Raw genomic sequence first — 25,204 nt, 5'->3', positions numbered from 1 at the left:
GGGGGGAACCCCAGGAACCACTTCAGGGAGGGAGGAAGGCCGAGGGGGGCATTTTAGGTACCCCCTGCCAATCCTGCATCACAGAGCAGTTCTGCGTGCAATTACCTTGGAGAAGTCTCCTATAAGGTCCCTTGGGTCATTATCCAAAATATTCTCAATGGTCCCTTTTGGGGAAGATACCAGGCATAAAGACTGATGTAGAATCTGTAACAAATCAAAGGTGGAGAATGAGGCCAGGCTTCTGAACAGAACTTATGAAAACATTCACCTGGAATATGTCAGGAAGAAGAGACTGAAATGTTAACATCCATATTTAGCAAAAAGATACCTTTCTTATTTGACTGAATCTAGAGTGAAAAAAAGAATATGGGTTACTGACTAGGTATACTGTTATTTGAACTGAATTCAATTCTAACTGAACTGCTCTGAAACTTCCTTTTTTTTTTTTTTTAAAAAAAAAAAGAAGGATTAAAATTAGGGCTAAGTCTAAAAAAAGTATTTCTTAGTTCTACCCACTGAGAAGCTCCAGGGTTGCAGTAAGTAGCCCTTAGGTCAGTGTGCTCTCTAAATAATACAGCTGACCCCTGAACAACACGGGGTTTAGGGCCACCATCTCACATCCCCGAATTCAACCAACCACAGATCATGCAGTACCACAGTATGTATTTATTGAAAAAAATCTGCGTATAAGGGGACCTTACAGTTCAAACCCATGTTGTTCAAGGGTCAACTGTATTTTCCACTAAAAGAAACCAGAGCTTTTTGATTGACTCCAGGCTGGGACAAGAAATGTACAAGATAAACCTGGAACACTTTGTCATTAGTAGCAAGGAAGCACTCATATTTCAAAGGACACATCAAAAGGGCTAATCGTGGGGAAGTAAGGATTTCTTTTATACACTTAGTGTATTTTATATTATTTATTTGGCTGCACCAGGTCTTAGTTGTGGCATGCAAACTCTTGGCTGCGGCATGTGGGATCTAGCTGCCTGACCAAGGATCGAACCTGGGCCCCCCGCATTGGGAACGTGGAGTCCTAGCCACTGGACCACCAGGGAAGTCGCAGGATTTCTTAAGCAGTACACAAAAAACACGAAACATAAAAAGACTGATAAATTAAAACATGTTTAAAAAAAAAAATCAAGAAATTCTGTTCATCAAAACAACAAGATTAGGTAAGAACAGGCAAGCCAGAGTGGGCAGATATGCATCCATCTCAATAAAAGATTCATCTCTGAATATATAAAGCATTCCCACAAATAAGAGACAACCCAATAGAAATATGGGCTAGAAACTTGGCTGAGTAATAGAGAAGAAAATCTAAGACCAAGAAAAATAACTATCAGGGAAATGCAAGTTAAAATCAGATACTACACACTCACCAGAATGGCTAAAGTTAAAGAGATGAACAACACCGGATACTACTGGTAAGGATGTGGAAGAACTGGAACTCTCACACACTGTTCTGAGTACAGCCAACCCTCGGTATCTGTGAGATTGGTTTCAGGACACCCAAGGATGCTCATATAAAATGACACGTAGTACAGCTAGTGCTCAGTAAGAAAGCATTGCAGGGGCTTCCCTGGTGGCGCAGTGGTTGAGAGTCCGCCTGCCGATGCAGGGGACACGGGTTCGTGCCCCGGTCCGGGAAGATCCCACATGCCGCGGAGCGGCGAGGACCGTGAGCCACGGCCGCTGGGCCTGCACTCCGCAACGGGAGAGGCCGCAACGGTGAGAGGCCTGCATACCGCAAAAAAAAAAAAAAAAAGAATGCATTGCAAAGTTGGTTAAATCCATGGATGCGGAGCCCCCAGATACGGAGGGCTGACTGGACAACCACTTTGGAAAGCTATATGGCAGTGTCTGCTAAAGCTAAACACATGCCTAGCCTAGGACCCAGCAAGTCCACAAGAAAAGTTAAAGTGCATGTTTACAAAATAAATTGTATAAATACCATCAACTAGTATTTGACAAGGGAGCCAAGAATGCTCAATGAAGAGAAGATCAGTCTTCTCAATAATAAATCATGCTGGAAAAACGGAATATAAACATGTGAAAGAATGAAATTAGACCCCTATCTTACACTACTCACAAAAAATAACTTGAAATGGCTTAAAGACTTAAATGTGAGACAGGAAACCATAAAACTCCTAGAAGAAAACACAGGAAAAAAGCTCCTTGACATGAGTCTTGGCAATGACTTTTTTAGATTTGACCCCTAAGGCACAAGCAACAAAATAAAAAATAATTGAGACTACATCAAACTAAAAAGCTTCTGCCCATTAAAAGAAATCAACAAAATGCAAAGACAACCTATAGAATTGGAAAAAATATTTGTAAAATATATTATCTGATAAGGGGTTAATATCCAAAATATATAAGGAATCCATACAACTTAATAGCGAAAAAACAATCTTTTTTTTAACATCTTTATTGGAGTGTAATTGCTTTATAATGTTGTGTTAGTTTCTGCTGTACAACGAAGTGAATCAGCTATAGGTATACATACATCCCCATATCCCCTCCCTCTTGCATCTCCCTCCTACCCTCCCTATCCCACCCCTCCAGGCAATCACAAAGCACCGAGCTGATCTCCCTGGGCCATACAGCTGCTTCCCACTAGCTATTTTACATTTGGTAGTGTATATATGTCAATGCTTCTCTCTCACTACATCCCAGCTTATCCTTCCCCTCCCCGTGTCCTCAAGTCCATTCTCTACGTCTGCAACTTTAAAATAATCTGGTTTTAAAAAGTAGGCAAAGGACCTGAATAGACATTTCCCTAAAGATACACAAATGGTCAACAGGTACATGAAAAGATGATCAATATCACTAATCGTTTAGGGAAATGAAAATCAAACTGTTGTACAATGAGATATCACTTCATGACTATAAGAATGGCTATCATCGAAAAGAAAAGATGGGGACTTCCCTGGTGGTGCAGTGGTTAAGAATCCGCCTGCCAGTGCAGGGTACATGGGTTCGAACCCTGGTCCGGGAAGAACACACATGCCGCAGAGCAACTAAGCCCATGTGCCACAACTACTAAGCCTGCGCTCTAGAGCCTGAGAGCCACAACTACTGAAGCCTGTGGGCCTAGAGCCTGTGCTCTGCAACAAGAGAAGTTACCGCAATGAGAAGCCCGAGCACCACAATGAAGAGTAGCCCCCACTCGACGCAACTAGAGAAAGCCTGCGCGCATCAACAAAGACCCAATGGAGCCATAAGTAAATAAATAAAAATGAAAAAAAAAAAGAGGGAACTCCCTGGCGGTCCAGTGGTTAGGACTCCACACTTTCACTTTGGGGGTCCGGGTTCAATCCCTTGTCGGGAACTAAGATCCTGCAGTCCCCATGGTGATGCCAAAAACAAACAACAACAACAACAACAAAAACAAGAAACAAGTGTTGGCAAGGATGTGAAGAAAAGGGAAACTTTGTACAATATTGGTGGGAATGTAAAGTGGGATGGCCACTATGGGAAACAGTACGGACGTTCCTCAAAAAAATTGAAAATAGGGACTTCCCTGGAGGTCTAGTGGTTAAGAATCTGCGCTTCCAATGCAGGGGGCATGGGTTTGATCCCTGGTCAAGGAACTAACGGCCCACCTGCCGTGCAGTGCAGCAAGCAGACAAAAAAGAAAAAAAAAAATCAAAAACAGAACTAACTAGGAGCCAACAATTCCACATCTGGGAATATATTAGAAGGAAACGAAAACACTATGTCAAAGAGATATCTGCACCCCCATGTTTAGAGCAGCATTCTTTATAATATTCAAGAAATGGAAATAACCTAAGTGTTCATTGACGGATGAATGGATAACAAAGTTGTGATACACACACACACACACACACACACACACACACACACACACAATGGATTATTACTCAGCCATACAAAAAGAAGGCAATCCTGCCATTTGCGACAACATGGATGGACCTTGAGGGCATTATGCCAAGTGAAACTGAAATAAGTCAGACAGAGAAAGACAAATAACTATATGACATCACTTATATGGGGAATGAAAAAACTTAAAAAACACAATACAAACCATCACCACAACCACCAAAACAAAAACCAAACTCATAGAAAAAGAGATCAGATTTGTGGTTACCAGAGGCAGGCAGTGGGGGAGGGGGATTGGATGAAGGTGGTCAAAACGTACAAACTTCCAGTTATAATATAAATAAGTACCAGGGATGTAATGTACAACATGATGACTACAGTTAAGCCTGCTGTATGGTATATATGAAAGTTGTTGAGAATAAATCCTAAGAGTTCTCATCACAAGGAAATAAAAGAACTAAAATACCTAGAACTAATTGACAATGAAAAACACTACAATCAAAGTTGTGAGACAAACCTAAAGTAGTGGGAAATTTATATATCTACATAGAACAGGACACAAGAAAAATTAAAACTAACATCAAGGAAAAAAATTTATGGCCCTACTCCATGACCCAACAAGTAGGGAGCTTAGACTTCCACCCCTGCCCAGCTGTACTTAAGTGTCCCAATCTCTACTCCACTGGGATGGTGTCTGCGGAGGCCTAGAAGGGAGCCTGAACTCCCAATCCTGCCCAGCAAACATGAGGCTTGCCCCACCTCATGGTGGCATATCAAGGGAACCTGAACTTCCATCCCCACCTTCCTGCAGTACCAGAGGTCTGACTGCTAAAACAGAAGAGTTACATAGCCTCATAATATCCAAAGAATATAGATATAACTGAAAAATCACTTGTCATACCAAGAACCAGGAAAATCTCAGCTTGAATAGGAAACAATAATCAACAGAAAGCCACACCAGAAACAGACGTTGGAATTGCCTGGCAAGGATTTTAAAGTAGCCATTATAAAAATGCTTCAACAGGCAATTATGAACATGACTGAAACAAATGAGAAACAAGAACAGCAAGTCTCAGCAAAGAAAAAGAATCAAATGGACATTTTAGAACTGAAAGATACAATATCACAGTCCTTGAGCAAAAAAGAACCTGCATAACTAACCTCCTGGGGCTTCTTTGGACTAGCTGCCTCTTCGGGACTGGCCCCAGCCACGCTCTTCCTCCGCTTCCTATTTCCACGTGGGGACTCCTCTTGCGATCGGTCTGGTCTTTTCAACGTTGACGGGATGGTGGAGCTACACGTGGAAGGGGAGTCAAACAGCTTGCAACGATTGCCCTTGGTGGGGGTGGGGGGGGGAAAGAGACCCATTTAATGTATTTCATTAACATACACTCACTTGAATGGTAAAGAGAATAGATCAAGGACTTCCTGGGATGGTTTAAGATTGATCCATCCTAAATTAGGAAACAGACACTGTCCATTTATCTAGTCCCTGGCACATTGTAGACACCAAGTCCCTGGTGTTCAATGAACATGTTCTAAAGCTGACATTATATGGAAATGAGGAAGACTATCCATGCCCTCAAAAGCCTACTGTCTGCACAGGGTCCTAAGCGTCAAATAACTGTTACCTTCCAGCCAGGGACACATTTTTGGCTTCCTCTTCCCTTCTAGTTTATTACTTGCACTTTGCTGGAACAGCTTGAACAGGCTTTAACAGCCCACCTTAATCCAGAAGGGTGTGCGGTAGCTGGATTATACTATAAATCAGAGCCAGTTAAGGTGGTAAAATAGAGTTGAGTCTAAGTTTGCAGGGGGCAGGGGTGCCTTCAAAACTGTGTTCAAAAGTCCTTCTCTCTACTTGTTTGTTTTCTTTCTGGATTGTACCAAAGCTTTTTTTTTTTTTTTTTTTTTTTTTTTTTGTGGTACGCAGGCCTCTCACTGTTTTGGCATCTCCCGCTGCGGAGCACAGGCTCCAGACACGCAGGCTCAGCGGCCATGGCTCATGGGCCCAGCCGCTCCGCGGCATGTGGGATCTTCCCAGACCAGGGCACGAACCCGTGTCCCCTGCATCGGCAGGTGGACTCTCAACCACTGCGCCACCAGGGAATCCCTGTACCAGAGCATTTTAACTCAAGACTTACAAAGCCAAAGGAAATACACGAAGATGTGCTATAGTACTTGATCTTTTAAAGACTAATTTCTCAGAGTCTGAGGGCAGCCCACCTGACTAGGGGTAAAGACAGTCTGACTTCAGCTCTCTAAACTCATCTCAGCCCGTTCACAACTCAGTGTTCCTTGGCAGGGCTTTTCCTTCTGTGCTGAATGCCCTTTCATACCCTGTAAACCACTCCCTTTCAAGCTGATACTAAAATTTCAGTGTTGCCTCTTCTTTGAAATGTTCCTGATAGTCACCCAGCAAGTGTGTCACTCCCACACTGGCTCTCCTAGAGACCAAGGATTTTCCCCTTATTTTTCTGAAGTTTATTTTAACAGTATGTTGTTCAGAAAAGCAAGGTCAGTTTTGTCTTGTTGTTTTTTACCTAAGAGAGCTGGAAGCATTTTTGGGAAGAGGGCTTACTGCTTTCAATAGGATCTCAGAGGAACTGTAAGCTCCTCAAGGGCAGAAACCCCAGTTCCAACTCAGCCCCTGGCAATTGTGAGTCTACTATGTTTGTGAAAGGAAACCCCCCACTGTGAAGGGCCCACACATACTATTCATGATTTTTAAATCCAACTTATAAAACTGATAGCCATTTCCTAAGCATTCTCACACTGTATATAATTTTGTCTTTCAAAAGGACCTAGTAAATTTCATCATAACATTTGTACTGGGGTAGCCTATTCCCTCAGAGCTTTGCACATTAATCTACTATAATGTGTAAGTGGCTTCAAGACTGTAGTTCATTTGTTCCATATTTATAGTTCAGGGACACTGATACTTAAAAATATACTTATCAGGGCTTCCCTGGTGGCACAGTGGTTGAGAGTCCGCCTGCCGATGCAGGGGACACGGGTTCGTGCCCCGGTCCGGGAAGATCCCACATGACGCAGAGCAGCTGGGCCTGTGAGCCATGGCCGCTGAGCCTGCACGTCCGGAGCCTGTGCTCCGTGACGGAAAAGGCCACAACAGTGAGAGGCCCGCGTACCACACACACACACAAAATATATATATATATACACACACATATACTTATCAATTTATATGTATACCTAAGGGTGTGTAACTGTATTTGTATTGTGATACTATCTCACTTTCCCTAGGTGTTTGCATAAATGAGGATATGTTCCTGTACAGGCACAGCCTTGCGTCTGACTGTTTGAAAGTGTCCCTGATGGAAACAGAAGCCTACAGTCTATATAGATAGGTGGGTATTTAAAAAAAAAAAAAATATATATATATATGTAGATAGAGAGAGAGAGAGACAGAGACAGAGAGAGAGAGAGAGATTTTGTGAGTTACTGTTGTTTGCCAAGTGTGCTGATGCTAAGGAATGTAAATAAATGAGAATGATATAAAAAAGTAATAAACAAACAACAACAAAAAAGTAAACAGTCTTCAGACTAAAGGCTTCAGATTGAGAAGGTTTTTTCAGGGAATTCCCTGGCAGTCTAGTGGTTAGGATTCGGCGCTTTCAATCCCTGGTTGGGGAACTAAGATCTTGCGAGCCGTGCAGCAAGGCCAAAAAAAAAAAGACTAATTAATTCCTCTTCAAATGAAGCCTTTCTGTCCCAACTTATTCAACCAGTCCATAATATCTATCACAGTCTGAGTCTCCTCCTTCTACTGGGTGTTCTCTGAATGTGCTCCAGTCTCTCCACATTCTCTCAGCTGTGGAAAGTAAAACAATACGGTAGTCCAGTGTGTCCTCTCCTTCCCCATCAGAACAGGGCAGGGCTAACATCTCCTTTTTCTGTTCTGGGCCAGGGTTCTCCAGTCAACACTCCTAAGAAAGGATAGCGCTATCTGCTACAGAGCCATCGGCTGGGTGGGTACAGATGGTACCTGTAGCAGAAGTCTTTCTATTCCTGCTGCCTGAGATCAAATTCCTTGTCAGATACAAACTGCTCACCCACGAAGCTGTCAGTTAAAATCTAAGCTGATACCAAATCTGACAGAGTTTGAGAATAACTGAGTCTCTTAAATTCAGTTTAGCAGATATTTTCCAGCACTATCCAGTGATCTTAAAGAAGTTAATAGAGAGGTCAGAGTTGTATAGAAAAGACATTAACTGACCAAGAACAGTTGAGATGAACTAGAAATTATAAAAACAAGAACTGCATGCATTTTATATTACCCAGACTTCCTCACACTCCAATGAGGACAAAAACAAAAACAAAAACAACTCCAAACAAACTTGAAAAAACAGTGTGCATTAACACCAGGAAACACTAGCGACCAGTCAAGGGAAAGGCCCATAGACCCAACCACAGAATCTCAAAAGAAACAATTTTGATTCCTGTGGCTCCCTCTAGACACACTGGGACTTACCAGGTTTGTAGTTCTTCTCATGACAAGGGGAGCTGTCCAGAGGCTTGCCATGCATGACGGGGTCTCTTCATCATTCTAAACAAAGAAAAACTGCGTCACAAAGGTCCAGCAGAGACAACATTAATTTAAATGCTTTAGAATTCTTCCTGCAGAATACCAGAAAGACCTGGATAGGAAGCATTCTAATGTTCACCCCCTTCCCCGTCCCCAACATTTTAAGGTCAGAAAAGAGTAACACTTAACAGTCCCGTTATCTGAGCATAGCTAAAGGTATGCCCCTGAGGGACCGTGAGGAGGCACCCTGTTCTCCTCAGCTTTACGCCACGTGGCAGCTATTCTTCCACTGTTCCTGATTCATATCTCTTGCCAGAAAAATGGATTGTCAGCTCTTTCAGGGTAAGAAGAATCACATCAGTGTCTTCTTTTGAACTCCTCCATAGGATTTAATCAGGCTAGAAGCAGAGTCTCAATAAATTCCCAACAAATGAATAAAAATATCCGCCAGTTGGGGGATCACTGTTCCTTTTCAGATGACTTCTCTCCAGGGTAGTCAGTAAAATGGATGGGAAAACACACACACATAGTACCTTCAGATTCTCTCCATCGAGAAGATCCATGAAGCCATCATCCTCATCAGACAAAGTGGCAGTCACAGGGGAGTGGGGCATAAAAAAAGGAGTGAAATGCCCTGGTTCACTGCCATCTCTTTCATTTGAGGAAAGCTACAAGACAGAATTCATGGCTTGTTAATAAATAATTAGCTTTGACTTCCTTGGATGGGTCACTAGTTTTTATGAGGAAAACATATTATATTTTTTGTAAGAAGTTTTAGCAGCTCTAATCAAAGGAAAATGAAACCTAAGATTATAAATAAATTGATGTCCACACACAGTTCTGAGTAGAGTCAGGCCAAGTAGCCTTCACAAAGAACACTCCCCAGGAGCAATTCACCTTACAGTGAGATCTGGGGCTAGCCTCTTGTGAAGGGCAAGGTTTGTTTTTTCTGAGGATCATAATTGGTGAACAGGGATCAGCATGGGGGTTGTGACAAAGTGATAATCTGCTAAAATGAGGAAGGGTGAGAAGATACCAAGTCTCTATGGAAACCACAGAATGGACTAGAGAATGCTTCTGTAACTCCAGTTCTGACAGAGGGATATAAAGTCAAGAAAGTTCTAGAAAGTCCATCCTAGGGACTTCTCTGGTGGTCCAGTGGTTAAGAATCCACCTTCCAATGCAGGGGACACAGGTTCGATCCCTGGTTGGGGAACTAAGATCCCACATGCCATGGGGCAACTAAGCCAGAACGCCACAACTAGAGAGCCCACGTGTCGCCAACTACAGAGCCCACGTGCTCTGGAGCCCATGTGCTGCAACGAAAGATCCCGCATGCCGCAACAAAGAAAGTCCATCCTAGACTTGGAACTGGAATTTAAATGACAGTTGCTCACTTTTAACTGAGGAATTACTTGTGCCAGACACTAGGATATAACCTTTTATGTATAATCCCATTTAAGCCTCACAATACACTAAGGGTAGTTAATCCTGTTCTTTTTATTTAACGAATCAGGAAACCAATGCTTAAGAGAGGTTACCAAGGTCACACAGCTCACCTGTTTGACCACAAAGCCCAAGCTTTTCTCCCCACTATACTCTCCCTAAGAGAGACCATTCCTGGAGTCAAAATATAGAGTATATCTCATTAAGCAACACTATCTTGTTTTTCAGGTAAAACCCCCATTATAAAATGAATATATATTTAGTATAGAAAATTTATAAAAACCACTCAAAAATCTACCATCTAGAGATAAACACTGCTAATAAAAACATTGATGATAATGAATTATTTCTTTTCCAGGCACTTCCCAAAGCCAGGAAAAAAGTTCAGAGATAGATTTTTTTCTCTCCCATAGCAACGAATCTCTTTGGGGTATGAATGCATTAATCCTCAAGCAGCCCTCTGGTTTTCTGAGTAGATACCTCACCTAGGGGTCCTCTCTGCAGCTGGCCTACTCTGGTTCAGGCACTAGCTTTGCTTCACAATATAAAACAAGTTCTGGGTTGCCTCTCATCCTCCACAAGTGTACCTGAGCACACCCTGGGCACACTGGCAGTTTTTCAGCCAGCAGAGCCTAGGAGTAGGTAACTCTATCATGGGGCAGCACCCACTGAAGGCTCACCCTATGGTATAATACCAATTTCTGTAACCCAGCTTCTGGCGTTCCCAGGTGCAGATATGCTATAGAAAATGACAATCTCTGGACAGGACCTAATTCTTCCTCCATGATTCCTACACCAAGGAGCCATTATGAGGAAATATAGATGGTGCTTAAAGACTAAAAGCAAGGATACAAAAGAACTACCCTCTGGGACTTCCCTGGTGGTCCAGTGGTTAAGAATCCGCCTTCTAATGCAGGGGACTCAGGCCCAATCCCTGGTCCGGGAACTAAGATCCCACATGCCACAGGGCAACTAACCCCGTACGCTCTAGAGCCCGCGTGCCATAACTAGAGAGCTCGCGTGCTACAACTACTGAGCTCGCACACTCTGGAGCCCGTTTACCACAACTAGAGAGCCCACGTGCCACAACTAGAGAGTCTGTGCGCTGCAAATACTGAGCCCGCATGCCACAACTAGAGAGAAGCCCCATGTACCGCAACAAAAGATCCCACATGCCACAACAAAGATACTACATGCCTCAACTAAGACCCAATGCAGCCAAATGAATAAATAAATATTTTTAAAAGAAAGAAAGAAAGAAATACCCTCTGACATGATCAAAAGCCAAACCATTGCGCTTAGCACTGGCTTTCTTTCAGTTTGTACCCTCAGCACCTACAATTAGGGATGGCCAAGTGATTACAGGAAACCCTGGTGCTGTGTTCTTCAGGTGTACACTAGAGATATTTAGTTTTGGATACCCAGCTCTCAGAGGGTTACTGTGTACTTGGGAATCAGCAGACTGTTTAATTCTGGTCTTCATTTATCTGTGTCCTTTGGCAAATCACCCAACCTCCCTGACCATACTTTCCTAATCTGTAAAGTGGGGTAATTCCAGCTACTTCACAGGCTTATGAAGATTAAAGACAGGAGAACATAAATTGCTTTGTGCAAATGCTAGACAGAGTAGTGATACTAGCTGAACCTGAACCTCAGACCTTAAGCCAGACTGGAAAGCTGTATTTTCAGATGCAAGTTCCCAGGAAAACCTGGAAACCAAATGTGGTCATTTTGCTCAAGCTGGGCCTCTCTAGTCCATAGCTATCTGTCAGATCATCAGTAGGAAATTAGGAAGTAATGACAGTCTCTGGCAAGTAAATAACTGTGGGACAAGTGGCCCCAAATACTGTCAAGTAGCCTGATAGGCAATGGGTTCACTGGTATACATAATAGTTCTTAATAAACCAAGTTTGGAAGAAGACAAGTGCTCTCTTCAAACAAAATCATTCTGGGAAGTACCTCTCAGCATTCAGGACGCATCGTAAAAGACAAGTTTGAAGTAAGACATACAATCCCACTATACATACATTCAGAAGAATGACCCAGGACGCCTGCAGAATTCCCATAATTGACAAGGTCAAATATTCCTTGCTCAAGTCCAATATTTCAAACATATCACCTCTCACTTCTGCTTCTGCCTGTCTGCTCTCCAGACACAGCAGAAACACGAAAAATGTGAGTCTAGTTTCAAAAAACAAAGTCAAGGTAAAGACAGCAAGAGCTACTGCTTCAACTCTAGGTTAAAGAGGGTGCTTTCATCTCTTCCCATCAGAAACTCCCAGGACTATGAAAGCCAGAGCACGTACCATCCGAGCTGGGGCAGAGTTCTGCCTCTGTGTGAAGAGATCTTTACCCTCCTGCAGTCCATGAGCATGCAGGCAACCTCGAGATGCAGGTCTTACTGGCTTCTTAAACTCAAAGGCTTCCTGCAAGACGGTATAAATTGAGACATCATCCACTGTCTATGAAAACCAGCTCTAGGGTCTCAGCTATAGCTTCAGGAAACAAGCAAGGGAGTGGGTATTGATCACCTGCCTCCAAACCCATTTCTGATCTAATTCCAATACTGGATCTGTGTAATTAAGAATTTCAAAGATTCTGTCAAAAGCTAACTTCTAATACAGCACTTTTTTCTCTTACCACAAACACTTTATTTCCTAATAAACACATGAGTATCTGCCAGGTACACAAAACACTATAAGTTAAAAACTAAATCAACAACTGTCTATCAACTATACTTCAATTAAAAAAAAAAACTTTCTAGGGCTTCCCTGGTGGCACAGTGGTTGAGAGTCTGCCTGCCGATGCGGGGGACACAGGTTCATGCCCCGGGCCGGGAAGATCTCACATGCCGCGGAGCGGCTGCGCCCGTGAGCCATGGCCGCTGAGCCTGCGCGTCCGGAGCCTGTTGCTCCGCAACAGGAGAAGCCACAACAGTGAGACGCCCGCGTATCGCAAAAAAAAAAAAACTTTCTAAAATCGAAAGCAGTTTCATTTCAATATAATTGAATAGGAATAAAAACTTTTCAGTCTAAACTTAAAAGAGGGCTTTATATTTTCCATCTTCTTCCTACCAATAGGAGATAATTAAGTGGAAAACACTTAAAGTTACTGCTTTCCATACTAAAAGCAATGGGGAAAAAAACTAACGACAACATAATGACTATAGCTAACACTTATGGATGATAAGAGAGTAAATCCTAGGAGTCCTCATCACAAGGAGAAAAGTTTCCCCTTTTCCTTTCTTTTCCTTTTATTGTATCTATATGAGAAGATGGATGTTAGTTGAACCTACTGTGGTAATCATTTCACAATACATGTAAATAAAGCCATCATACTGTATGCCTTAACTTTACAGTGATAAATGTCAATTATTTCTCAATAAAACGAGAAAAAAAAACCAAAAACCGTTCTGGTTTATTCAACCACTTGGATGAATCTCACATAATGTTGAGTGAAAGCCAGAAGTGATAGAATACATACTGTATGATTTCATTTACTTAAAGTTTAATAGCACTAATAATTCCCCTACCCTAAAATATCCACTGAAGAACTTGTTAAGCACAGCTAACATCACAGAGTATTTACATGCCCATACAGTGCTTTCAGTGCATTAGCTCATTTATCCATCCGATCATCCCCACTTTAGAGATGAGGAAACTAGGCCCATAGGTTAAGTGATGTGCCGAAGATCTGGCTTCATAACCCGACTGGACAACTCCAGAGCAAGGGCTCTTTAACCTATGCTGTTTCCCCTCCAGAATGAAGCTCTAAGCAGGCAACCCTGGGAGAAGCCAACCTGGGGTTGTGGGGAGAGAGACCAGGCATGAGTACAATAGCATTAGACTGTTTGGTTAAATGTACTACACAGAGGGAGACGTAGTGTTCTAAGCACTCAAGGCAGGAACTCATTTCTGTATCTCCCTCAGGACATCTTGCAAGTTGCCAAAGGAATCACTGGGAGAGTTCATGGAAGCAGTAGGTTCTGGAAGTATTAAGTCTGGAAGATTATAAGAAGTATGATATGGAAATAAATAGATATGGAAATACAGTGAGAAAGAAGACTGGGAAAGCTGAGCTGATTCACTGAACTCTTTTGGTGCCTACTCTGTGCAAGGGGCCCCGCCAGGTGTGAGAAAAGCCAGGCCAGGACGTTCTTGGACTTTTGGCTGCACCACCCCAACTCACCTTCTAAGCTACCATTTCAGTTACTCTGAGATCCCCTGGGACTTGTTGGCTCTGTTCTTTCAAATACTGTCAAGAAGCATTTCCCTAAACTTCTAACATCCCAGGGTCAGCACAAAGAGGCAAGGAAGGCCTGGCCAGACCCTTCCAGATAAAGTGTTCATGGATATAATTCCTACTCAGAGCTACCTTCTGAGCAACTCCTACCTGCCAGGAACCATTTGAAATGCTTTATCTACATTATCCTTATTTAATTCCCACAATAATCCTACAAGGGACTGTTACTCCTATTTCACAAAGAAACAAAGAAGGCTAAAAAAAGCCAAGGTCACAGCCAGCAAGCAGTAGGATTCAAATCTAAGTTTTTCTGACTCCAAAGACCATCATGACTTTGGTGAAGGTTTAGTCTCCCAGGAAGCAGCCAGCCCAGCTACTTCTCCATAAGCCATGAACACTTGTGGGTTTGACCTGTGCCCCCAGGTGAGTAGATTAACGCCACACTCACGTTTTCCTTGTTCTCATCCTGGTCAATTAGCTGAAAGACATCATGGTCAAGAGAATCAGAATGGCTCCTCTTCAGAGCTGGGCTACACCCCAAGAGCTTCTGCTATTAAAGTGAAAAGAGGAATTAGGGTACATAAACGAAAATTCAATGGAAACTCAGTTCTAAAAGAAAAAACATATGGTGGTGGTGGGTTGGAGAGACCTAGCCCCTCATACACTGCAGTGGGTAACCAGTAAATGTGCCTAGGGCTCCACCTTGAGAGAACACAAGATAGAAGTTCCCACTACATGGATTTACACCTAACTTCACAACGTCTACAGCCCTCTCAGCAAGGACTTAGGTACCAAATCAACCCCAAAATAACATCACTTACATAAAAAGAACCCCCTTCCTGGTTGGATAAAACTCTAATAGTTAGAGATGGAAGAAAAAGCCCTCAAGAGGTAGCCATTATTGAAGTTGCTTTAGGTAGAGTGTTTTGAATGTTTATGAGACAAAGTAAGGAAAAGCAGTCTGTATAAATTAAGGTCTACTATCAAGGTTATACTGGTAGCTAAGGGGCAGATAATAGGTATTGGCTCAAAATAAACAAGGGAACTAACTTACAGGCAGAGAATTTATTCTCCTCATGGGATTTTCAAGGCTGTAATGAAATCAGAAAGTAAATAATGAGAATAAAGCAAGTAAAGAGGTATACATATTAGCAGATGCAAACCTATAGTTTGGTGGGGTGAGGGGAGAGTCAAACATTCCCATTTTAGGCAAGATGGAAAAATAGATTTCTGAAGCTGTCCTGTTCTCATAAGCATCTCCACCGCTGGGCTTCTAGTGAAAAAAGCAAGCCCAGGTCTTCTCTTAAAATATACACGTTCTAGGGCTTCTCTGGTGGCGCAGTGGTTGAGAGGCTGCCTGCCGATGCAGGGGACACGGGTTCGGGCCCCGGTCCGGGAGGATCCCACATGCCACGGAGTGGTTGGGCCCGTGAGCCATGGCCGCTGGGCCTGAGCGTCCAGAGCCTGTGCTCCGCAACGGGAGAGGCCACAACAGTGAGAGGCCCGCGTACCACAAAAAAATAAATAAATAAAGTTTTTCTAAACACAAATATTTAAAAGCAGTGAATACGTACTTTTCTTTACTATCCAAGGGCCCAGGAGAATCCAGACAGAAGCCTGTGGGAAATTCAAACAAACAAACAAAACACCTCTCAGGATTTAATACATGATGCACCACTTTGTCATTGAAATAAATAAATAAAACTACTAGTACTGTTTCTTTAAGGCCATCAACAAAGGCTCATGGCTTGGACTTTAGACAGAATTGAAGTTGAGTCTCCATGATTGCCAAAACTTTTGTAAAAGTCTAAATATTTTCATAGTATATCTACTCATCCTTTCCTACTTGCAAATAGCATCATGGAAAACAGGATTTGAGGAGAGTGAATTAAACCAAACCTCGTGACTTATTTACAAAACAGAAACAGACTCACAGATGTAGAAAACAAATTTATGTTACCAAAGGGGGAAAGGAGGAGGTGGAGGGGATAAATTAGGAGTTTGGGATTAGCAGATACAAACTACTACATATAAAATAGATAAACACCAAGGTCCTACTGTATAGCACAGGGAACGATATATATTCAATATCTTGTAATAACCTATAATGAAAAAGAACTATATATATGTATAACTAAATCACTTTGCTGTACACCAGAAACTAACACAACATTGTAAATCAACTATACTTCAATCAAAATAAAAAAAAGTTGCTAAACCAAACCTCATGATTGCTTCGTTATTCAGATAGAGGTTACCCAGGCTAACTTTCTGTGAGTTCCAACCACGGAAAGAATAGGTACCTGTTTTCTGGAATAGTTTTGGTTTCAAATATCTTATATCCTGTCAGATCATATGCACAACTCAGCGGGTGGGAAAATACAATTATGTTCTCTGACAAGCAAGGCAAGTATTTATTGCCTTCAACAAAATAACATAAAGTGAGGTGCTCAACTCACCAACGGCAGCAGAATAGAGGAGACACTGCTCAGCATGGCCCAGAGCCACCAGGGCCTGCCTAGCGCACACCTTTCCTCCACGATGTCTAAATAATCGTACAGGAAGTTAGGTGTTACTGCTCCTGACATTCTCCCTTGCCAAACTGCCACAATCCTATCCCTGGTTCTTAAGAAGCCTACATTTTAAGACTTTTGCTCTTGCAGTTCCCTAACGTAAAGCATCTGTGCAAATATACCTTGCAGTAACATGAACTTATGGATTACAGTAAAATGCACTGGCACAGTTTCTCCATAGCAGGCTCACTGAAATAATTTCATTATATATCCAATAATTGACTCAGCATTTTAACCAATAAGATTTCCTGAATGCCACGTAGAGTGGTATGGTTAATTTCACACTATTACTCATCCTCAACACCAAGCACAAACCACCTCCCTGTGGCCACTTGACACGTTTCTTCTCTTCATAAACTGCCACAGGGGCTCCTTTGTACTGTTGTTAAGGGTGTTTGTAACTCAATGCCGGACTTTTCTGTTTACTATCTCAACTCACCAAACTAAGTTTCTAGGTGAAAGCGCACATTTCAGCAAATTCCAAGTATTGCTTCCCACACGGCAGACACATGATAAAAATGTTTAAGACTAAAAGAATACCTGAATCAGTTGATTCGGAGGAGCCCATTCTCTGCAGACAGCTATTCCTCACCTCCAGGGGCTGTTCATACTCACTGAAACCAAGAAAAGTAACACTCTCTATAGCTCTAGGACATAATTAAAAGGTTACATACAGGAGACAGGCCATGACATGGCAAGTTGCCATGCTGCCATCAACCATCATTACTTTCAGACCACACCACAGAACACTTGGCCACCCAGAACACCCAGTTAGCACTTGAGCATAAAAGGAGATGAGAAAAGAGTGGGTTAGCATGGTCTGGGTCACACTATAGGACAGGACGACAAAGAAGACTATTGGAGTATTTCCTGAAATGAGAGCATGTGTTCTAGGTACTGAGCTAGGAGCAGGGGTGAATAGGACAAGTTCCTGCTTTTCAGAGATTGGAAAAGACATGTGCTTATTTAGAAAATGTGACGTCCAAGATTGAAGAGAAAGCAGTTTCACCAGAAAAACGGTGGGATGCATTTTTTGCAATAAGGAAAACAGCAGGGAAATTTGTGGCATGGAAAGTTGAATAAAAAGACCTGGTCTTAGGAAAGCATCGGGGTGGACATCAGGAAGGTGCACGGGGCGAGGGATTGCGACGATTTTGCAAACGCCAGGAAAGAAAATGCCACGTCCCTTTGCTGAAAAGGAAACAAAGCTCACAGGATACTAAGCTCCTACGAGGTGGCTCAGCAAAGGGTGGAAGTGAACGCCTAGGAGGGCCTGCTCTTCCCGCGTGGAGGGAGATTTCAAAGAGCTTCCTGGAATAGGGACAGAAGAGCACAGGGCAATCCGAAAGGGGTGGCGAAGGTGGGGAGTCGGGGCAGACCCACCCCCTACCGGGCCCGGCTCGGGGCTGAGGGCGGCCCTAGAGGGTCCGAACGGCCTCTCCCACCCAACATTCGGCCTGGCGGGGGGCGGGTGCACATGGCGGGCCCCCGCCGGTGGGGCCGCCCCCAAGCGGCGGACAGGCAGGTCTCGCTCTTCTCCCGGCCGGTTTCCCGGCCCGATCTACCCGAAAGCCGTCTGGGAGGCCAGCGGCCTGAGGCACCGCTCTTCGGTCCCTCCTCACCTGCCCAGTCCCTGCAGCTGGTCCATGGTGACCGTCAGGCTGGTGACAGGCGACAGGCCCCCGGCGGCTGGCGTGCTGAACAGCGCCTTCACGACGGGCTGCGGTGCGGGAGGGGGGCTGCAGGCGAAGAGCAGGCGGCGGCGGTGCGGGGGCTCCGGGCCCAGTTCCATGGCGGCGCCCTGCCTCCCAGGGATTCTGCTCCCTCTTCCTCCGCCTCTGCCGCGCCCGCCCCGCCCCGCCGGCACTGGCCTCGGCCGCGCGCCCCACTGCCGGCGCCCGCGGGTCAAACACAAACACGACCCCGCGGTTCAGGGACTCGGCTGCCGCGGGCAAGCGAAGAGGACGGGCGGGTGTCCGGACTCGGCAGGCGCCAGCCACAGGCGCGAGCGCTTCCCCTCACTCCGCGAGGCCGGCGGGCGGGCGCCGGAAACCTGAAGATTAAATCCAAACAAGCGGGGCAGGTCTAGGAGGGAGAGCGGCTAGACCGCGAGGCCACGGCCCGGTCTCACACTCTCTTCACTCTTCTTTCACTCTCTTGCCCAGCCCGGGAGTGCTGAAAACCAGGCCGACCTTCACCTCCCTCCCGGGCTGTCGCTGCCGAGGTGGCCTTTCGCGGTAATAGCTGCTCACTAGGGCCTGCCAATGCCCCGCCCTCCCTTTCCTAGTTGGCGCCAAACGGAATCCACCAATCAGTAACCAGTTCTCCTTCTCGCACAGGAATGGCAGCTAGGCTGGACCAATGAGAGGGGAAGAAGGAAGCAGCTCGCGGGACTCCGCGAGGTCACCCCTCCTCAGAAAGGGGAGGGGCCTAGAGGGGACCTGAGTTCCTCTGAGCCAGAGTGGCTCGGAGGTCAATGAAAACTCCCAGCTGAACCTGCGAGGCGCCGGGGGAGACCGGAAGCCCCTCTTGACCCATTGCATGCTGGGAAGCGTAGTTCGCACAGCCAGCGGCAGTCCAGTCACTACTTACCCCCGTTAGGCCAAAGCTATGTCGGCCGCCCGTCCCGCGCTCCGCAAACTGAGGAAATGTGGAGGGTGGAGAAGGCGGTCCGGGCCCTTCTCCCACCCTGGGCCTCCAGGCCCTAATTTTATCGCGAGAGAGGGAAGTGAATGACCCAAGGACTGGGCGCTGCCTCCTGAACACCAGGGCCCAACTCTGGACCGCTGACTCCTGTCCAACAGGTAGTTCTGGCCATGAGCCGCTGACCACAAGACTTAACCCTACGGCCTGGACTGTGGGCCTCGGCATTGTTTGCTCACCTCCATTTTAATTCTTGTATAATACTTTTCTCAGAATCATTTCCTTCTCTCCCACCCTTTCTTACCTCATTGGGATAGCAATACCGTAAATATAATAATAGCTAATGCTTATGTAGTGCTTAGGTCCCCGTGTTCCAAGGGCTTTATCTATTAATTCGTTTGATTCTTTTTTTAAAAATTTATTTATTTTTGGCTGCGTTGGGTCTTCGTTGCTGCGCGTGGGCTTTCTCGTTGTGGGGAGCGGGGGCTACTCTTCGTTGTGGTGCACGGGCTTCTCACTGCGGTGGCTTCTCGTTGCTCTAGGGCGCAGGCTCAGTAGTTGTGGCACATGGGCTCAGTAGTTGTGGCTCACGGGCTCTAGAGCTCAGGCTCAGTAGTTGTGGCACATGTGCTTAGTTGCTTCGAGGCATGTGGGATCTTCCTGGACCAGGGCTCGAACCCATGTCCCCTGCATTGGCAGACAGATTGTTAACCACTCTGCCACCAGGGAAGCCCTAATTCGTTTAATTCTTAAACAGTTCTGTGAGACAGGAATTGTCCCCATTTTATAGATGACCAGATTTGTTGTTATATCCTCTGTACCAGTGGCAACGCCTAGAATGAATGATTTTATGAGAGAGGCAGAGGTACAGCAATCAGTCCTTAAGAGGACTTGTCTTTAGATAGCATGTTTAGAGCAAATACTCTTGATTATTTAGATTGTATATTTATTTTAGGTGTCTGGTTGAGATTATGACCACTACCTCTGTTTTGGGCCTACCGTTAAATTCATTAAATATTTCTTTAAAAAGCTTTTGCTGGGGTGGAGGGATAAATTAGGAGGATGGGATTAACATATATACACTACTATATGTAAAATAGATAATGAACAAGGACCTACTGTATAGCACAGGAAACTATACTCAATATTTTGTAATAACCTGTAAGGGAAAAGAATATGAAAAAGAATGTATATATGTATAACTAAATCACTGTGCTGTACATCTGAAACTAACATAACATTGTAAATCAACTATGCTTCAACTAAAAAAATAAATAAAAAGCTTTTGCTTTCAAAGGTTTGTATTATGCAAATAATACAAAATAATTATAGCCTTAGAAAATACAGATAGTTATAATTTTAAAAAATCATCCATAATTCTACCATCTTCAAAGAAACAATGGTCAACATTTTGAACTTTTTGTATGGACATACACTATAATTATACAGTCAATATTTGTTTCATGGTTAAAGGAATGGAAAGTCCTTGCCCGAGCAGACATTTCCTGAATGGGATTTGCCCAAGTAAGTTGACATACTGAAGCATTTCCACCAGCAATCCAAGTATTGGAATGAAAACTGTGTCCGAAATGTTAGAGAACCTTTTTTGTTTTTCCTTTCTAAATGTTGTTGGGGACTTCCCTGGCGGTCCAGTGGCTAAGACTCCACGCTCCCAATGCAGGGGGCCTGGGTTCGATCCCTGGTCAGGGAACTGCATCCCACGTGCCGCAACTAAGAGTTCACATGCCGAAACTAAAGATCCCGCACACAGCAACAAAGATCCCAGTTTGTCGCAACTAAGACCCGGTGCAGCCAAATAAATAAATAAATATATAAATTTTTTTTTTAAAAGGTTGATGAAGTGTTGAGGATGACTTTTTTTTTTTTTTTAAGGTTTGCGTCCATGGATTGTGAAATAAAAGCAAAAGAAAAGGAATAATTTAACCAAACCCTTTTCCCCATTCACTCAGGAATGCTCTCCAAAGTCCTGGAGCAGCTCTGGGGGGAAGGGAAGAGACCTGCGCTGTGAATTGAGAGGTCTGAATTCTAATCTAGCTCTGCTTTGGGGCAAGTCGATTTTTGTTCACTCGTTCATTCAGTCTCTACTGTGAGCCTACCAATTTGCCAGATCCAAACAGACAGGGTTAATGCTTCCTTGGAGATTTGCCTGGAATACTCTTCTTCACTCAGCTAACACCCACCCTTTTAAGAAAGCTCTACCGTCAGATACTGTCACTGACACATTCCCCTGTTACCATCCACATTCCAGGCACCACGTGTTTACACTGGTTTCTGTGATAATTTAATCCCCCCCAAAAAAAGATAATAAACGCAAAAGGATAGGGACCCCCCCCCTTTCGTTTTCTCTACTCTAGTGCCTGATTCAGGGAAACCCTCAGCACATAATAGATCGAATACATGCTGCGAAGAAAAAGTGTGACTGCTTTGAGAGTGTTTAAGAAGGGAATTTAATCTGGTGTGGTACCATCAGGGAATCTCTGAGGAAGTGTCCGGGAGGATAAGTCCTTAGGAGGTGGAAGAAAGCGTGTTCTGGGCAGAGGGACAGAACCTAAGCAAAATCTCTGAGGCTGGGAGGAGTCCCCCCCTCCCCACCTTGTGGCAGAGAACGAGGGGGAGGGGTTGTTGCAGAGGGCACAGACTCTGCAGGGGCTTGTAGACCACATTCTGCAAATTTATCTCAAGGGCAATGGGAAATAATTGAAAGGTTTACATTTATATTTGAAAAAGATAACCCTGGCTGATTTAATATTTTACATGTGCCCATTCTTCTTTCACCCACCTGTGCTGTTAGCCAGATTGGATTTATTCTGCATGGTTACCTGAGGCAGTGTGAGCCTCCCTGGAGGTTTCAGATTAACACTGAAAAGGAAAGTCAGAACTAACAAAGCTTTCCAAGGTGGAATGAGCAGTCCACAAGTCTGTATCACCAGGGTCTTAGATGCTGTGGGGGTGAGGAGTACCTAGCATCGAGGGTTCCCAGATCCTAGTTCTACATTACAGTTATCTGGGGAGTTTTGACTTTTACTTAGTTATTTATTTACTGAGTTCGCAATCCATTTACATGGGACAAATTCAAATGATACCAAAAAAGGCCTAGACAAAATCTCCCTCCCATCCCTGTCTACCCTGTTTCCTCCCCGTTGGTCATCACTGGCCAGCTTTGTGTGTGTGTGTCTCCTAGAGCCTGTGTCTGTGCTAACAAGTGCATGTACATATTCCGCCACACATACTTTTCATTTTTCATAGACGGCAACAACATGTTATAAACACTGTCCTGAATCTCGCTTTTTTCCACTTCATATATCTTGGAGTTGGTTCCATATTAACAGATAAATTTCCTCTTTTTTTTTTTTTTTTTTTTTTTATTGCTACCAGTTTGGGGAGCTTGTTTGAAAATAGAGATTCTCTGGTCTCCCTTGGATATTTTGACTTCATAGGCTTGGTGTAGGGCCCTGCCTGGAATCTGTATAATCAGAAAGCTCTATGAATTGTTCTGAAACACAGGTTTGGGAACCACTTAACTGAATGACTTTTAAGGCCACTGAATTCCAGAGATCCCACACATTATTCTAATACATAATTTGTGTTTATCCTGGTTTGTGCTGGGTAACAAGCTCTGTAGGATGGTATTCTGAGCACAGGCTAAATCTTGTCTCATGGTTAAATGTCTGCTCTGGGATAACAAACTTTTCTAACAGAAACCGCACCCCCACCCCTGCCCATTCTTTCGTGGGTGCTTCCTGAACAGTGAAACCCACCCCCAGTACTTTTTTGGCCTCCTGCGTTACGGCAGAGAACTCCCAAATTCCCGTTACTGATAGGAATATCTCGCCTGAATTCCTGCCCCACATCTGAATTCACCTAGAATGGCCCGCCGGCAACTCACAACTCTACTTACCTCAAGTCCACTTACTTCTCTTTCCTTCCTAACCGGACTTGTGACCCTGCCTAGTGCCCTTGGCAGGAAAAGGCACCGGCACCTTCACCTGCCTGTTCTTCCCCCGCTGCTGACCTGATCTGGCTGGACTCCCAAGCCCTTGACCCGTAAATGCTCTTTCTAAATGCAAATCTGATCTCCTCTCACCCTCTGTTTGAAGCCCTTTCCTGTAACCCCCCAACTGCTTAAAGCAGGGGCTCCCATACGTTTTGGACCCATGACCTGGAACACACATATCAAAAAGTTTTCAATACATCATTTACTCAGTACTACCTGTAATACACTGTTTTATCTTTTATTTTTGTGACTTAAAAATCCTAGCTATGAAAAAATTTGAAATTTTTAAAAAATCCTAGCTATGAATCCCTAAAATAAATGTGTTATGATGGCCTGTGACCTACACTTTGAAAAGCAGTGGCCGATAGGCTCAGTAAGCTAATAATGGTGTCAGCAGGACTCCTTTCATCTTAAAAGCTGTATGAAAAAATAATGTGGGAATTCTCGGGCAGTCCAGTGGTTAGGACTTGGCGGTTTCACTGCCGTGGCCTGAGTTCAATCCCTGGTCAGGAACTAAGATTCCTCAAGCTGCTCGCAGAGCGGCCCCCAAAAAAAATCTCAGAAAAATTCCTTCCCATTCCTCTTGTTTTGTGTAGTTTATTACTTGGCTCAACATCCCTGTTCTTGGGTTCATTCACTCAACAAATGTTTATTCATTGCCTACTGGGACAAACCTTGTGCTAGAAATAAAATGCCACAATCCCTACCCTCAGCAGGCTTACATCTGCCAAATACAGTCTCACAGAGGAATGCTTGCAGTGATGAAAGCATTATCATGATAATGGATGCTGTCTGGGGCAGGCTGGTGGAGCTAGGAGGAGGGGTGGAGATGGAGACTCAGAAAGCTGGAGTGGGAAGGGAGGGGGGACTTCCCAAAGGAGATTAAAGCTACTGAAGCTTGAGGGTGTAGGTTGTTGGAAAAGGGTGATTCGGGGTGGGGTGAGGTGGGGTGATTTTTAAGGAGAGGAAAGAGGCCTCAGAAGCCAGGAGGTGAGGATACTACTTCTGCAGAATGGGCTCGTGGGAATGGCTGTGAGGACACAAGTGGGAGGAAGGGGACAATTCTTGAAAGATTGAGCATGCTGAAGGGATTGGCCTCATCCTGTGGACAGTGGAGGGTGTGGAGGGTGGATGAAAATTGCTGCAGGGTGGGTCAGTGGGGTAGAGTGGGGAAGCCTGGGGAACAAGGAAGGGGCTGTCCAAATAGTTCCGGTGGGGAATGGCAAGATCCTGAACCGAGGCGGTGGGAAGTGGGGTGAGGGCTCAACAATGGGAAGAGGGGTGTGAGTGACCTTAGGAGCTGAGGAAGGAGATGGAGCTCACTGGGTTTTGATAGCTGAGTCATTGAGGTGGGGGAGGGAACGGGAGGAGTCTAGAATGATTTCTAGGAAGGGACTTAAGCACCTGGGTGGGTGGTGGCATTATTTCAACAATAAGAGGCACAGTTATTGGAGGAATCTGATGAGCTCAGTTTTGGGCTTGTCTACTGTCTGGGGTTGGCACTCGGGAGAGAGATTTGGAGTTCATTAGCATAAGGATGATAATGTCCACTGAGGGTGTGCAGGGAGAGTTTTAGGAGGCTGGCTCTGGAGGGCACCAGCACTGAAGCCTGGATGCAGCAGGAGAGGCCCAGGAAGGTGGGGCTGGAGAAGCCACCGCAAGGCAGGAGTGGCCAGTCTATGGTTCAATCCTGGTGACTGAAGGGTGTCACTGAAGGGGGCCACGCAGAGGTCTTCATCATGTTGAGTGAGTGGTAGAGGTGGGAGGTGAGGAAGAAGCCACAGGAAGGCTCTGGGATGGCAAGAGATGGCACAGAAGGTATAGTACAGTTCAAAGTGCACCAACAAGCACTTAAACAAATGTTCATAGCCATGTTATTCGTTTTAGCTCCAG

The 25,204-nt window shown here is 44.5% G+C and overlaps 1 protein-coding gene across 9 annotated transcripts in view; it reads right to left on the bottom strand.

Annotated features, from left to right (window-relative positions):
- CDC25A (cell division cycle 25A) overlaps positions 1 to 18,915 on the bottom strand; it is a 34,159-nt gene extending 15,244 nt beyond the window's left edge. For 2 of the 9 annotated variants that reach the window (XR_007479588.1, XM_033412980.2), the window contains exons 1-10: positions 18,276 to 18,914; positions 17,194 to 17,267; positions 15,655 to 15,697; positions 15,135 to 15,171; positions 14,529 to 14,630; positions 12,145 to 12,264; positions 8,926 to 9,060; positions 8,339 to 8,413; positions 5,008 to 5,181; positions 106 to 204 (exon numbers count right to left, since the gene is read on the bottom strand). Coding sequence is in view for 8 of the 9 variants with exons in the window: in XM_033412980.2 (XP_033268871.1) it covers positions 106 to 204; positions 5,008 to 5,181; positions 8,339 to 8,413; positions 8,926 to 9,060; positions 12,145 to 12,264; positions 14,529 to 14,630; positions 15,135 to 15,171; positions 15,655 to 15,697; positions 17,194 to 17,267; positions 18,276 to 18,445 (1,029 nt within the window). In the remaining variant the exon portion in view is untranslated. Of the gene's footprint in view, positions 1 to 105; positions 205 to 5,007; positions 5,182 to 8,338; positions 8,414 to 8,925; positions 9,061 to 12,144; positions 12,265 to 14,528; positions 14,631 to 15,134; positions 15,172 to 15,654; positions 15,698 to 16,539; positions 16,626 to 17,193; positions 17,268 to 18,275 lie in introns of all 9 variants that reach the window. The other 7 variants (XM_033412982.2, XM_033412981.2, XM_012538267.3 and 4 more) reach the window with 7 other exon arrangements.
- Positions 18,916 to 25,204: the final 6,289 nt, after the last annotated feature.

Source organism: Orcinus orca, chromosome 10, assembly GCF_937001465.1.
Source record: "Orcinus orca chromosome 10, mOrcOrc1.1, whole genome shotgun sequence".
Lineage (NCBI taxonomy): Eukaryota > Metazoa > Chordata > Mammalia > Artiodactyla > Delphinidae > Orcinus > Orcinus orca.
This window is presented reverse-complemented; position numbering and strand designations above follow the sequence as displayed.